Consider the following 16277-nt stretch of genomic DNA (forward strand, 5'->3'; position numbering starts at 1 on the left):
TAAACGTTTATGAAGTACCCTACAGGGGCCAGTCCTTGCCCTCAAGTAGCTTACAGTCTCATAGCGGAGACAACACGCAAACAAAGCAAGCTATATGCAGGATAAATAGGAAATAATCAACAGAGAGAAAGCTTTAGAATTAAGGGGATTGGGAAAGGCTTCCTGGAGAAGGTGGGACAGGAACAGGCTTGCTGGAGTTCACCAGACGGTCACCGCAGGCCTGCAGCAGGAAATAGGACTTGCACCTGGTTGTTTACTCCTTGTCTTAAGGGACCCTCCCTTTCCCCCCTTCCTACCTCCCCTCCCCCACCCCATGCACATACACACCCCTCCATGATGTTTCTCCTGATCCTTGGAAGCCTGCTTTTTGTACCCCAAAAGCCCTGAATATTTTCAGAGGGCGAACTAATGTTCCAAATCCCCTTAGTGGCTTGCAAGTTCTTTATCCAGACTCTATATAAATGGTAATGCTAATCCCGGGAAGCAGATTTTGTCTATCTATGCGGAGGGCTCTGTTTACTTGCTTGAATCTCAGCATATCACCAAAGTTGGGGGGGGAGGGGCATGGGGGGGGGAAGGCCTCAGTCTTGACAGTCTTGATTTTAAGTTATAAGTGAGTTTAGTTTTAAGTTCTAATCAATTCTGTTTTGCCTTAGTCCCTGGGCTCCCCCTGAACCAATAACCACATTGCTTGGAGCCAGGCAGCCTAAGGGGCCTTTCCCCAGTCAGGGCCTCTAATGACAAGGAAAAACCTTTGGAGCCTGCAAAGTAGCTCCAAGCCTCTGCAAACTCCTTCCTGGTCAGCTCGTAGATTTTTTCCAGAGAATAGCAGCACACAGGAAAGCATGAATAGGGCATTTGCTAATGATTTCCTCCCACTCCTTCCTCAAGCCGGTCTAAAAACCATGTTGGGCTTTTCCTTCCCGATATGATTATGTGAATATAACATAGGAATGAGATTGCAAATCCTTCCAAGGGCATGGTTCTTTGTGGTCATGAGCTAGTTAAACTTTCTGAGCCTTGGTTTCCTAACCTGTAAAAGGGAGATAAGAATATCTATAGTATCAACCTCATAGGCCTGTTTTGAGCATCAGATGAAGTCGTGTTTTCTTGATTAGTCGGGTCAGACCCTTTGTGACTCTATTTGGGGTTTTCTTGGCAAAGATACTGGAGTGGTTTTGACATTTCCTTCTCCAGCTCATTTGACAGATGAGGAAACTGAGGCAAACAGGGTGAAGTGACTTGCCCAGGGTCACACAGCTAGGAAGTATATGAGGTCAGATTTGAACTCAGGTCTTCCTCACTCTAGAGTCAAAGTTAATCTGCTGTGCTACTTAGTCGCCCAAGGTAACGATTAACAAATGTCTACTATTGATTATTATTACAAGTTATTACAAGTCAACCCACTCTTTAAGACCGTTTCTTTAAAGTCTTCCCATGAGCATTCTAGCTGAAAGCACTGTCTTCCTCCTCTGAATGCTCAACCTGATAAAGTAGAAAAAGCCCTTGATTTTTAATCAGAAGACCAGGGTTCAAGTCTTAGGTCCTCCGCTGGCTAAACACGTGACCTACGGCGAGTCAGTTCTCTAAACACCAGTTTTCTCCTCTGTAAATGGGAGTATTAATCCTAATGCGGTTTGCCCTGGTGTGAGAATCTAATGAGATGATAATATATGTAAAGTACTTTATGAACCTTAAAAATGCTGCAGAAGTGTCTCTGTTACGACAACATTACTGCCACTTACTCATCACTCACAAACACACACTACCAAACATGTATGTCTCTGATCATCGATTTAGAATGGGGAGGAACCCGGTCCAGCCCCTTCATTTTACGGACAAGGCCCAGAAAACTGACATGACCTGCCCAATGTCATACTAGATCAGGATTTGAATTCAGTTCTTCTGATTCTAAATCTCTCTCGCTGTGACAGCACTCTGCTTTTCTCTCTACCCAATATTTAGAATTTACTCTTCTCTTTCCCATGCTGGCTGATGGGATCGAACTCTCAAATTCCTAAAAGGAAAGGAATACTCCTTCGTGAAAATATAGGGTTAGAAATTTGTTTTCTAAGGTAAGTTTCCTGGGGGCAGGACTATATGTTTTGTCTCCCCTGGCACCTAACAGGTATAATACCTTGCCTATGGTAGCAACATAAGAACTGATAAAGAATTCACTTTCCAAGAAGAAGTATGCAAACTGATTTATGCTTCTCATTTTGGGATAGGGCTCAGGTAGTGATGGAGAGATAGAGTCATGGGGTCTACACATGATGTTTTCTGTAGTTTTATTCTATTTTGTATTATAGTTTTTGGTGAATATGTCTCATTTCCCTTACTAAATTGTTGATCTCTCTTAGAACAGAGACTGTATCTTTTTATTTTTTGAAGCAATAAAGGTTAAGTGACCTGCTGGTCATACAGGGTCACACAGCTAGTAAGTGTCTGAGGCTGGATTTGAATTCAAGGCCTCCTGAATCTAGAGGCAGCACACTACAGAGACTATCTAATGTTGCTTCTTCCCCAGTACCTAACTTATTGTTTTAAATATAGTGGGCCTTTAATAAATACTAGTCAATTACTTACTGAATAATATATGACTAGATGTTAGTGGGCCTTCCATGGTTTAACATCCAGAGGCGTGGGTACTGGGAGGCCCTTGGATAAGAGGATTGCTGTTCTTTCTGAAATGTCAGATGTTCATTTATGTTTGGTGAAACGGCTGGATACCAGTCAAGAACTAACTCAGTAGCATCAACTTTCCTGATGAACAGAGAGGATCAGAATGTGACTGCCCACCTCACCTCAGAAAGACAACTGTGGAGTTGGAAACACCCAAGATCTGCCCCCAGCCCTGGCCCTGGCCTTCTGACCTCCCAGTGGGGGACAATCCCAAAACAGGCACAGAGGTTGTTTTCTGAAGAGGGGGAGGGGCAGGATGCTTGCTGATAAATTAGAGGGAGGAACAAAAGAACAAGAGCAGAGCAGACTCCTCCATTTTATCCCTTATAGCCTTCAGCCACAGGAAATAAAGAAATATTTCAGAGCAAGGTACATTTGGAAAGCTAGGTCCTTTTTTTTTTTGAATAATGAGGCCTGGCTCCGATGATAATGTGCCAGGGCCTAGGAGCTAGACACAGACAACTGAATTCAATTCAACAGACATTTGCCAAACACCTACTGTGTGCAAGTGATTTTGCTGTGACATGCAGTCTGCAGGCAGCAGCAGTCTGCCAGTTATAGCTGGGAGATAGGGGAATCATAAAACAAAAGATTCCCCCATTCCAAGAATAAAAACTCCTGGGGCAGCATCTTCTGGAGGGGAGAGAGAGAGCTCAGTTGGACTGGCAGCAGTCTCTAGTCCTACCTGCAGTCTCTGCCCCAACCAGACCAGCCAGGACAGTGGATTTAGGCACTTCTAGGTGTTTGTGGTATACAAATAGATGAGAGGCATTAGGAAGAGACTGGTGAGAATAGGATAAGGTGGTAGTGTGCAATCAACTAGTCTGTCTTCCTTTCTCAAGCTCTTCCACGGAGTGATCAGAAGAGATCTCCAAAAAGAAGAAACAGGTGAGCTTCAAGCAGGAGAAGAGCTTGTTCTGGGTTAGACCTGGCTCAGGCCAGTCAAAATCAGACACTTGTAGGTCATACTGTAGTTAACAAAAAGAGATTTATTTAGCCATAGCAGAAGAAAGACATTCAACAAGGATAGACACTGAGGATGCCTTGAGTTGGCTCAGAGGAGTGAGTCTCCCTTGCTGGAGTTACCTATCATGATCCATCAAGCCAGGTGTCAGATGGCCCGTGGAGCTCCTCATGGCTGCTTTGGTCTCCCATGATGAAGCGACATCAGCAGTCTGAGCCTTTAACTCCCTAAGCCAAGCACATCTTGAGGAAAGTCTTAATTCCTCTAAAAAAAAAAAAAGGAAGCTTAACTTGCTTTTCATGGGGGTGGGGGATGGGAAAATGCTAGACTAATATAGTGTTTCTGTCACATAGGGTTTCTTAACTTTCTCTGTGTCATCAACCTAGTGAAGTCTATGGATCTCTTGTCAGAATGGCATTAAATGTATTAGTATTCTGAAGGAAACCAATTATGTTGAAATTCAGTTATCAAAATAAATATATTTTTAAAACCAAGTCCACAGGTTCTGCTGCAAAATAATGAGTCTGTCTTTGGAGGTTAGGGTTCTGTGCTGTTCTATAACAATGAGCTTGGGCTTTTAACCCATCTGACTAGGGCTTTATCTCTTTCAGAGACAGATTCACCCACTTCTCTAGAAAAAGTAATGTGATGAGGGTTAAATTTAATAGGGACAAATGTAAAGTCTTGCACTTGCAAAAATAAACTGCACACATATAGAATGGGGGAGATGTGAGTGTCTAGATATTCATGTGAAAAAGTTGTAATGTGGCAGCCAAAAAACCAATGTGATCTTCAGCTGTATTAATAGGAAGTTCAGTACTGAGGGTGAAGAAGGTCCTGGTCCTGTTGTAGTCTATCATACTCAAATGACATCTGGAGAACTGTTCAATTCTGGGCATTACATTTTAGCCAGGACATCTACAGCTTACAGGAAGGGGAGAAGCTCGAAACCAGGCTGTATATGAATTGGAATTCCATATGTTGATGGAACTCGGTGGCTTTGGGGGGACAAGAGAGCAGTTTTCAACTAGCTAAAATGATGTGCTGGGGAAGAGAGTTTAGGTTTGTTTTGCTTGGTGGGAGCTACGGAGAGGCAGGTTTCTGGTCAATATAAAGAAACACATTTTAACACAGTTACGGGCCGCTAGGTGGTGCAGTGGAGAGAGCACTGGTCTTGGAGTCAGGAGGACCTGAGTTCAAATCCAGCTTCAGACACTTACTAGCTGTATGACCCTGGGAAAGTCATTTAAACCTGATTGCCTCCAGAAACCCCAAAATAAAATAGAGCTATCTAAAAATGGAATGAACTGTTTTTAAGGGTATTGAGGTCTCCATCACTGGAACTTCACTAGTTGAGGATGCATGCATGGGCCAAGCATCAGCCAAGCAAGATGGCCTCTGAAGTCTCTTCAGGCTCTGCATGAATAAGGTGATTGGGTAGGTGCTAGGTAGAAAGGAGACTTTGAGAGCATACTGTATTGACAGTTCTGTTCCAGTGTGATCATCACCAAGCTATAGCTGCCATCCTGGCTCTCCTGATGGACTGAGTCAATTTCTCTCCTACCCATCAAATTTAGGATTATTTGCTTTGGTAATTTCTTATTTCTGATACCTTCGGGCAGCTGGAAGTGCTGGAGTGAAGGAAAGTGAAGGAAACAGACCTAGGGAAGAGCACACTGGTGCTTCATTTGTCTTTCATGGCCCTCTATCTCCTTCCATATACTTGAAATACATAAGAGCATGGATGTTTCTGAACTTTGGAAGTAAGTCATCCACTAGGTTGAGTTATTTTGATTTTTGAGGTTATGGGACCATTATATTTTACAGTGTTTTTAAATTTTTACTTTGGTTAAAGAGAAGGAAAGTTGGTTGCTTGATTAGGTAGGAATGTGGGCAGAACACCCTGACACCTTGTGCACAATCCTGACCGGCTGAAAGTGAGCCTGGGATTACAAAATTAACGAATGAGTTTAATCCATATTGCCCAGGTGTACAAAATCCAGAATAGTCCTGGGCCTTCAGAGCTGGAGAGCATCAAGGGGCAAGTTAAGCCTTGGGAAAACTGTGGCCGCATTGAACAACTTAGCCAATTCAAGAACCAGCTAGTCTGGGACTGGGTGTGTTGTTTTTTTTTTTAATTCATACTTCTAATGACCTTACCCAGGCATATTATTTCTGAATTTGTGGAGTCTCATTTTCCTTGTAAATTCTAGAAAGCAGATTCTCTTCATGATTGTATGGAAACAATGGAGGAAAAGAGAGAAAGAGGAGTGGATGCCAGAATGAGGCAATCAGAGAAGGTGGAAAGAAGATTAGGGACTGGATGTGGCAAGTCTCTGAACCCAGAGAACCAAGCAGGCTTAGATTTCTGTCCAGGAGGGTTAGTGCTTTGGACTGGAGTTTAAACATCAGTGGAAGTCTGAAGCCAAAGATGGTTCCCCTCTATCAGTTCCAGGGCCCATGGCTGGATCCTCTAGAGAATTATAGATTTAGAACTGGAAGGGACCTTAGATATCATTGAGGCAGGGCAGCTAGGTGAGCAGTGAGCAGAGCACGGGCCCTGGAATCAGGAGGATCTGAGTTCAAATCCGATCTCAGACACTTGCCACACTAGCTGTGTGACCTTGGGCAAGTCACTTCATCCCAATTTCCCTGCCTTCCCCCCTTAAAAAAAAAATCAGATACTGTTTAATTTAACTTCCCATTTTATGGAGGAGGACACTGAGGCCCACAGAGGTTGTGTCTTCCCCAAAGACACGTGACTACGTTGCAGGGGCAAGATTCAAACCCAAGTCCTTTGATATCAAAACCCATGCTCTTATTGATGTACCATGATGCCTGTCTTGAGAACGGCCCATAAATGAGTTGACCGTGTGATGACAACCCCCTATCCTGTGACCTAGTCCCCAGGGTTTGCAAGTAAGAATAGTAATAAAATTAGTTTGAGGAATATGTCACAGTCCTTGGATTTAGAGCTGGTTGTTTGCTGTTCAGTCGTGTCTGACTCTGTGACTCCCCTTGGGGTTGTCTTGGCAAAGGTACTAGAGCGGGTCTGCGAGTTCCTTCCTGAGCTCGTTTTACAGATGAAGAAACTGAGGCCAAGGAGGTTAAATGACTTGCCCAGAATCACACAGGCCAGATTTGAACTCAGGAAGACGAGTCTTCCTTGTTCCAGGCCTGGAGCTCTGTCCGCTGTGCCACCCAGCTGCCTTCTACCGCCTGAAGGAAACCTTAAAAGCCATTCTGCAAACTCCTCCATTTAATAAATATGGGAACTGAGGTGTCCATATACCAAAACATTGGTACTGCTCATTGACTCAGGTCTTTCAGTGGAATTTGAGCTTAGAAACATTTCCTCCGCTGCTCTTACCTTACATAGCAGCTCCTCTTTGTCCAGTAGACTATAATGCCTTGAGGGAAGGGACTGTTTTGTCTTTGCATCCCCAGTATCTAGCACATAGTAGGTGTTTCATACATGCTTATTAGTTTAGATTGTATTGACCTCACCATCTAATGCTTACAAAGGGCCTATAGAATTTGCTGGAAGCAGTTCCTGTCTGCCCTCTAGAAATTTATAGTCAGAGAAGGCAAGACAGATGAATACAATCTATTTTCTTTTATAATGGATTTTTAAACTCTGATTTTATTTTCTTGGAGTTATAGTATAGAAGTGGTTTATGGGGTATGTATAGAAGACCTAGAGAGCCATTATATTTTTACTTATAGAAGAAAAGATTTGAGTCTTTCTTTGCAGTAAGGGAAGGAAAAAATTCACTCAGTGTAGAAAAAAAAACTGGTAGAATTTGGGTCTGGGGGTGTTTTGAGTCAATCCTTCTTCAGTTTCCTTGAAGCCTGGGGTATAAGTGGGCTCCCAGTATTGCTTACCCAAGTCTTATTAGAATCTTCCCACCCTGGGAGCTGCTATTTGGAGCTCAGTAGAGACTGAACCCTGTGGTAATGTTTGGGCCTTAAAGCAAGCATCCAGAGTACAGATTAAAGCATGTGTGTGTGTGTGTGTGTGTGTGTGTCTGTCTGTCTGTCTGTCTGTCTACCTGTTTGTCTATCTGTCTGGCAACTAGGAAGTGCAGTGCATACATAGAGCACCAGGTCTAGAATCAGGAAGATCTGAGTTTAAATCCGGCCTCAGATACTTACTAGCTGTTTGACTCTGGGCAAGTCACTTAGCCCTATTTGCCTCAGTTCTTCATCTGTAAAATGGGAACATGCTGGGGAAGGAAATGGCAAACTGCTCCATTATCTTTGCCAAGAAAATCGCACAGTCAAAGTTCACAGGGTCACGAAGAGTCAGACACAACTTAACGACTGAACAACAACAGCCACGTACGTGTGTGTATGTGTGTCTATTTGGATGTGACTAATCCGGGGATTTGTTTTGCTTGACTCTATATTTGTAATGGGTTTTGTTTTGTTTTTTCCTTTCTCAATGGGTAGAGGAGGATAAGGTGGGAGGGAGAGAATTCAGAACTGAAAATAAAATAAAATTGAATTAAAAAAAGAGAGTAAAATAAAGAGAATCCTAGAAATTGAAGAAAAAGCTGTAAGAGGGAAACAAAGTCCCCATTGATCTGCCCCTCTAACTCGGTGTTTCCTCAACAGGTCTGCTATCTGTGCCATAGCCTCCTGAAGCTGGCTGGCATGGTCGTTGGCAGCCAGAGCATCACTACAGACAAGTGGGTGAGTGGGGAGGCATGAGTATGGAGGGGAGCTCCAAGAACTCTTATCTTCACCTGTTTGGTAGAGCTGGGGCAGCTTAGACCTTAGATGGGAGCTCAGTGTAAGGGAACTACAAAAAGTGTGTGACTGAGTCAAGGACGCAGCTGCCGAGAACCTGCGTCCTTTTGTTCCTTATGAGTCATTCTATGAAGTTTTCCTAACAAGAATAGAACAAAGCCTGTGGCAGTGAAGGTGAGATAATGCTGGATTCGTAGTCAAGAAGACCTGAGTTCAAATCCAGCCTCACACAATTACTTGCTGTGTGACCCTGAGCAAGTCACTTAATTCTGTTTGCCTCAGTTCCTCATCTGTAGAACAGAAATGCTAGCACCTACCACCCAGGTTTTTGTGAAGATCCAATGAGATGATACATGTAAAACATGCCATAAAGCACTATATAAATGGTAGCTATTTTTATTTCACTCTGTTCCTCTGTTTCTTCACAAGTAAAAGGACAGGGTTGGACACAGGGACCTCCAAGTTCCCTTCCAGCTCTAATTCTTGCTCCTCTGCTCTGTGACTTAACTTACCTCCACATTCCATTCCTAATCCTTTTTCTCCTCCCACTTACCCCCTGTGTTCTGGACGAATAATATTGTTGTACAGCTGTCCCTTGCCAGGCGTGCCCCATTCCTGAAGGCTTCTAAAGCTTGATTAGAAAGGACTGATGGTTCGGTCAGAGATGTTTCTCTCTCTCAGTCTATCTGACCATATTCTTACTTCCTCCATCCACTTTGGGTCTTCTGGGTCTCTCATATCCCCACTCCCCACCCCATTCCTCTCCCTCATTTTCTTCTCTCTTCCAAGGGTGAGCTGCAACAGCTGTGTGTGCAGTTGGAACGACAGGTCACCACACACATCCACGAGAGCCCCCAGGCCATGTATCGGACCAGACTCAAGGACCTGGCAGCGCAGATGTACATCCGTTGGCAGGAGCTTCTGGCCCAGTGCAGGCCTCCGGTAACAGCCCTTTGTAACTCTTAGCCCTAAGCCTGGGTGGGGAGCAGGGGAGGGGTTGGGCTGACCAGAGCCTACAACCTGCTCCACCCGAACTGCAGCTGCTGGAGCCGTGAGGGCAGTGGACAGGAAAAATGACTGGCACTCTTACCACTTTTTGTGTGGGTTATTGAATATTCCTTTCCTGATTTCTTAGAAAGGGAGACTGAGTCTTGGAGATGGAGAAAGTCTGAACAAAATGATGGCATTTTGACCCAAATGATGCCAGGAACAGAACTTGGCTGTCCAGCCTTTTCCCTAAATGCCATCTTTTTTTTTCTGGCCTGGACCTGGCATCCTCATAGTGCCAGGGGAGAGGACAACTCCTCTCAGACCCACCCCCAGTTCTTACAAAGGGTTCCTAAATCTTCTTTTTTCTCCCTTTACTATGTCCTACTGAAGATTCTCTCCTCACCAGTCAGTGTCTCCTAGGTTTCTATTCCTTGGCTTACAGGGGCAAAAACCACCGAGTTCTTCCTATAAAGGACAAGGAAATCTCTACCAGAGCCATCAGCCCTTGCTTGAGAACTGAGGGACACACCATTTCTTCATTCTTTTCTCTTTGCCTATTTCTCTTCATTTACTGTCTCCAACCTTCTCCCCCCGCCCCCACCTTTTTTTTAATCGTTGTCTGGTGCTGATAGGGCACCACCAAGGAGGCACATGGGAGCATATTAGAGAACGTGGGTAGGGTCCATCTCACCTTGTATGAAGAAGGTGGAAAGAGATCCTCCTCAGTCCTTTACTCTGCTGGACAAACTATGAAAAGCTAATCTCCCATGGAAGAGATGAGGGTATTTGCTGGGAGAAGGAAGAGAAGATGGCTTATACCTTGTCTTCCTGTAATGAACTGTCCCTGATGGGAAAGCAAGATTTGGAAGAATTAGGAGCCGTCTTCCTGTCAAAGTTACACTTAGGCATTTCCCCCACCCAGGCCCAGGGACTGCAGATCTCTGGACAAAATGGTCTAGGAAGAATCGGTGTCAGCTACTTCTTGACGCTAAAGGTGATCACATAATGTGCTTTTTTTTTTTAAACCCTCCTTACAGGACCAGTACTACAACCCCTGAAAAGAGACGTGGAGCTGGGATGGAGCTGACTCATGCTTTTTGGCACAGGCAGGAGGACTGACAGAGGAATTGACTTAGGGGAAATGAAGGAGGCAAGGGAGAAGTCAGGGGCCAGAAGAGGACCTCGATCCCAGCCTTATGGAGTGAGCATCTGCATCTGTAGCGTCAGCCGATAACTATGCTTCAATCCCTGACAATGCATCAAGGAACTCTGCCTCTCATTCCTTTGGCCCAGCTTATTATCACTCAGTCTTCTGCTGTTTGCCCACTTGTCGACCTCTTTGGGCCCCTCCCAGGCCCCTGTTCCTATCCATCCCAGTTTTTAATCCTTTCTGTTCAAGATTAGGTTCCTGTTTGCATTTTAAAGTATTATTTCAGCATCAGGTGGTTTAGAAAAGCTCTTTATTCTACAAAGTCCTCCCTTAGAATTTCAGTGGAAGGGGAAGAGGGGAGAGGTTGGTAGGCTGGAGGCATGAACCCGGAACTTGGTCAACCCCTTTCTAAGTTACTACTGCCCTGCCCGCACTTCCCCCACCCCTTGCTGTATTCTTTCTCTGCTAAATTCTCTCTCCTCAAATCAGAGTTCAAATGCATCTTTCCTCCAGGAAGCATCTTTGCCAATCTCCTACATGATCTGATGGATCAAGGGTTCTGGAATGTGTCATTTCTACTGTCAGATAGAGAAACTGAACCCAAGACTGAGAGAGATTTGCCCAGGGTCAATGACAATATTATGACAAGAATCTAGAAATCATTAGATTTGTAGGTTCATGGATTGTTAGAACTGGAAAAGATCTTAGAAAACATTTAGTCCAGCTTCATTTTATAGTTGGGGAAACTGAGGCCCAGAGAGGTTGTGTCCAAAGTTATACAGCTAGTTATTGGCATGGTGCAGTAGAGAGGTCATTGAACTTGGAGTCATGAGGAACTTGGGTTTGAATCCTACCCCTGACTTGCTCTATCTCACCTTGGTCTAATCTCTCATACAGAATGAGCCAGAAGAGCAGAGCTGGCTTGGACATTACACCTACTGAGGTGATAGGATGACTGCAATTTAAGTAGGGTGCTTTATTAAATGCTCTTGGTTTTAGGGTCTCTTTGTCCATGACATCTATGATGACTCATCCTTCCCTCAATCTAGAACACAGCTTTTGGCCTTTCCCAACTTGACTTTTCCATATTTCATAGGTCCTGGTCCCCAGTGGAGACCCTGAAGATCTTGAGTTCTGTGCAAAATTCCATCCTTCCACCATTAGAGCTGTGAAGCTGTCTGGTGGTGAGCTGTATTCCTAAGTATCCAGTGGTGCAGTGACTGAGGGGTTGAGTGGTATTTATTCTGCCCTTCTCACTCTTTTCCTGATAGTCCCGAGTACTACTTTTGGATTGCCTCTTCCATGGGGGTGTCTTCTATACCAGTTTCTGGGTTTCAGGTAGGGTTTCTGAAAGGCATAATTCCCCCAAATCAATCTGCACTGCCAAGCGCCTTCATCACTTAGCCACTGGTTACTGCCCTGTATCTCATTTTCCCTGGTGACACAGCTGCCTCCTTTGTCATCTACTAAACCAAATTTGTGGAAGGGCAAATAATAGCTGGGGAACTCATGAATCAGACACCCTTTGGCTGGCCTTAACTTCCAATAGGACTGGGCTTTCAGAGCCACTCCAAAGAGAATAAGGACCTTGCTTCAGTGCACTTAGCAAGGACTGCAGACCTGCAGTGGAGTCCAAAGCCTCCTCACCTTAGTTGTATACAACCTCCTCCCCTCCAGCACCCCAGTATGCTCGGAATCCAAGTGTCATTAATTATTAAGTGCCCTGATGCCCATGGCACTGTGCTGGGTGCTGTACACAATGACACACCATCCCTCCTCTTTGCCATGTGATAGGTGGAAGGATAGATACTATGGCAAGGATGACTGTGGTGCCCAGGTTCTTTGCTCGGAGAGGTCTGGTTTCTGTTCCTGGCTCCACCATAAACCATTCTGGCCAAGTCCCCTCAATGTCCAGCGCATCAGTTTTCCTTAAGATTTCAGATAAAAGAATTGAGAAGACTCATCACTTGAGGGAAGCAGCCTTTACCCTCCCTCAGGGCTGCCTCTGCCTTCTGACAGGTGGACTCATTGACAGTTAATCTTCAGCAGTTCAGTTTTCTCTGGAAACCTGGAAATCACCTTTGAAATTTCCCATCTTTGTTCCTGCCGCCAGGGGCAAACAGGGAGCAGGTACCCCTGGAGACTGAGCTGAGCTGGGGAATTTCCAGTTCCTGGAGCTGTTGCTACTTGACTCTCAAAAGGGAGTACACACACACACACACACATACATACATACACACACACACACACATACACACACACACACACACACACACACACACACACACACACAAAGAAGAAACAGTAATTCAGGAATCTCTTTCAGACCTTGGAATACATTCCTGGTTCTCTCCAAAGTTGGTCAAGGACATGGCCAGATCTTATGGATTTGGTGTGGTGTAGAAAACAGGTGAATTTTCTCAGGAATCAAAGATTCCATGGTTAGCTTGGCAAGCCTCATTACTTTTCCATCTAGGTCTTCCACAAGCCCAGGATTCTGTTGAAGTCTAGGGACATTTTACTAGAAACACTGGTTAAGGGAATATCCCTGGGAAGGTCAATGAATAACTTATTCCTTCTTCCCTTAGGGAAGGACCCTTGGGGTGAAGGAGTATGATTTAAGGAAAGTTAAAACAAGTTCCTTTTCTGTAAGAAGTGAAAGGGAGAAAACCCTTGGTCTGTAGCTACCTCCATCTCCAGATCCTGAAAAAAAAATAAAACTAAAAGTGTAAGTAGAGGCAGTAAGTGGCACGGTGGATAGAGCATTCGCTGGGCTTGGAATCAGGAGGAATCATCTTCAAGAGTTCAAATCTGATCTCAGATACTTACTAGCTGTGTGACCCTGGGCAAGTCACTTAACTCTGTTTGCCTCCATTTCTCATCTACAAAATGAGCTGGAGAAGGAAATGGAAAACTACTCCAGTATCCTTGCCAAGACAACCTTCAATGGGGTCGCAAAGAGTAGGACATGACTGAAATGACTCAACAACAAAGAGGTTCAATTTTGAGCTCTCCTAGTCCATTTAAAGTATGGGTAACCCAGGCTCTGGGGTCTCTTTCTTCACCTTAATTCTCCTTCTTTAGAAGAGAGCAAGGAGGCACCTTAGAATTTATCTGACCCAGAATGTTATAGGGAGTTTTAACCAAGGGATCTATGGATTTCAAGGAGGGAGGGGGCAGTGAACTTGGATGGGGAAAAAAAATTACATCTTTATTTTCACTAGCCACTAAATGAGATTTAGCATCTTAGTTATGAATATAGGCAACAATAATTAGATGTCCATAGGCTTTACCAATTGCCAAAGAGATCCATAACACATACCAAAAAAGGTTAATCCCCGACCTAGATTCCCCCAATTTGTGGATTAGGAAACTGAGTCACAGTAAGGGGAAACAACTTGCTTTAGGGCCACACAACTAATAAGTGGCAGAGCTGGTACTGTAAACTAGGGTCTCTACACCTCTAGACTGTCAATGTAGTGACACCATTTGCCATTTGGTCCCTCCCACTCTCTAGTTTTGGTTTCTACTAGGCAGTGTTGATTAGGAGACCATGAACCAGGCTGGCTCTGTGTCCTCCCCCTGGACTACAACAGGAATGAGTTAGTATGAGGATCACAGAAGCAGAGCATTACCGTAGAAGTGGAAACCTCTCCACCCCAAGGTGGAAGGTGGAGTTCTGAGACCACTAGGGAGAACTGATCTGTGTACAAGTCCATTTTTAGGGAAGCGACTACCAGACTAGATGAAAATAAGATGAGATTCAGTGGGCATAATAAATGTCACTGACACAACAAACATTAAATGTTTACGTGAGCCAGACACTGTAAAGTCTCAACACTTGGATTCAAAGAATCATCTTCAAAAGTACAAGATTGGGGAGGCATCGTTAAATAGCAGTTTTGTCTAAAAAAGATCTGGGATTTTAATGGACTGCAAACTTATTATTAGGGCAGCTAGTGGGTGCAGTGGACAGAGTGCCTAGCCAGGATTCAGGAAGACTGGAGTTCAAATCCAACCTCAGACACTGTGTGACCCTGGGCAAGTCATTTAACTATTTGCCTCAGTTTCCTCATTTGTAAAATGAGAAGGAAATGGCAAAACCACTCCAGTATGTTTGCCAAGAAAACTTCAAATGGGGTCACGAAGAGTCAGACACAACTACAAACGACTGAACAATGACAACAAAGCTTATTATGAGTCAGCGGTGTGAGCAGCAAAAAGAGGCATAGCTTTTAGTAATAAAGAAGTGATAGTCGCTTTGTGCTCTGGTCAGTAAGACCATATTTGGAATATTGATTGTATTCAGGTCTAGGAACCACAGTTTAGGAAGGATATTTTAAGAGCTAAAAAGTGTCCATAGGAGAGCAACCAGGATGGTGGAGGGCCTGGAGTCTGTGTCATATGAAGATCAGTTGAAAGAAATGGGCATGTTTAGACTGGAGGAGACATGGGGGGGGGAGGGGAGGAAAGAGCACTGGCCTTGGAGTCAGAGGATCTGAGATCATTCCTGCCTTTGACACTTTTGACTCTGGGCAAGTCACATTACCCTGGGGCCTCAGTTTCCTCCATTATAAAATGAGAGGGTTGGACTAGATTTCCTCTGAGGTCCCTAAGTCTATGATCCTCTGATACAGCCACCTTCTGGTATTTGAAAGGTTATCGTACAGAAGATGGAGTCTATTTGTCCTGTTTAGCCAGAATCAGATTCAGGAGCAATGAATGGAAGCTGAAAAAAAAAAAGGCACAGATCAGGAAAGACTTCATAGCAGAATTTGCCTAAGAGTGGGTATGCACTGGAGGCTTCCAGCACAAAAAGGTTTGATGACCACTTGTCAGATATGTCAGAGGAGGTTCTGTCACATGGGGATTGGACTAAAGGGCTATTGGGATTACTCCTAATTCTAAAAATTCCGTGGGTACATCCATTGGCACTTGAATTTAATAATAATAAATACAATAGCTAGAATAGGGTAGGGAATAAATGAAGCTCACAGACAATGCATCCTCCAACCCCTTTGAAGGAACTCAAAGAGTAACTTCTTTGTTACGATATGAACACAGGGTGTTTTTTGTTTTGGTTTTTTGGTGGGGGAAGGATTTGTGGAACCAAGAGTTATGGTGAATAGAGTTAGACTATACCAAAAACAAGATCCTGGTTCAAGATTCCTGTTCTATTCAAAAGAGACCATACAGAAGTCTACATGCATTTGAGAAAAGGATGGCAGAGGAAACCTTAGCAGCACTATTTTTCCTTTGAGGAAAAACAAAACAAAACCAACCCCCTCTCCCCCACAATATCCAGAAACAAAAACTGGAAAACAAACTGAATATCCATTGATTGGCTAAACAAATGATATCCAGTATGATTATGTTGGATTTGGAGTCAGAAAATCTGGGTTCAGATCCCAGCTTTGCTATTACTGTGTGACTCTGAGCAAGTAACTCTCTGGGCCTCAGTTTCTTCATCTGTGCAATGAGGGGGTTGGGATAGTTGACCTCTGAGGTCCCTTCCAGCTCTCAATCTAGTAATACTTTGATCCTAAGGGACCAGGAAGATGTCTAAGCCTTACTTGTTTTATACAACAGAAGGCTTTTTTTGTTGTTACTGCTTTAAATCCAGGAATCCAAGCTTCCTGCTACCTGATCTTTCTTTAAACGGGCTAAATCTTGAGCAAGTGGGTCATTGGGAATTCTCTTCCCTCGCCCACTCAATGAGGGACGTCATCGTTGAGAAGG

The 16277-nt window shown here is 44.1% G+C and overlaps 1 protein-coding gene across 1 annotated transcript in view; it reads left to right on the top strand.

Annotated features, from left to right (window-relative positions):
• The window catches only part of FAM178B (family with sequence similarity 178 member B), a 125821-nt gene extending 115375 nt beyond the window's left edge, over positions 1-10446 (top strand). The window contains exons 15-17 of the mRNA XM_036752206.1: positions 8264-8341; positions 9188-9340; positions 10426-10446. Coding sequence (XP_036608101.1) covers positions 8264-8341; positions 9188-9340; positions 10426-10446 — 252 coding nt within the window. The remainder of the gene's footprint in view (positions 1-8263; positions 8342-9187; positions 9341-10425) is intronic.
• Positions 10447-16277: the final 5831 nt, after the last annotated feature.

Source organism: Trichosurus vulpecula, chromosome 3 (assembly GCF_011100635.1).
Source record: "Trichosurus vulpecula isolate mTriVul1 chromosome 3, mTriVul1.pri, whole genome shotgun sequence".
Classification (NCBI taxonomy): domain Eukaryota; kingdom Metazoa; phylum Chordata; class Mammalia; order Diprotodontia; family Phalangeridae; genus Trichosurus; species Trichosurus vulpecula.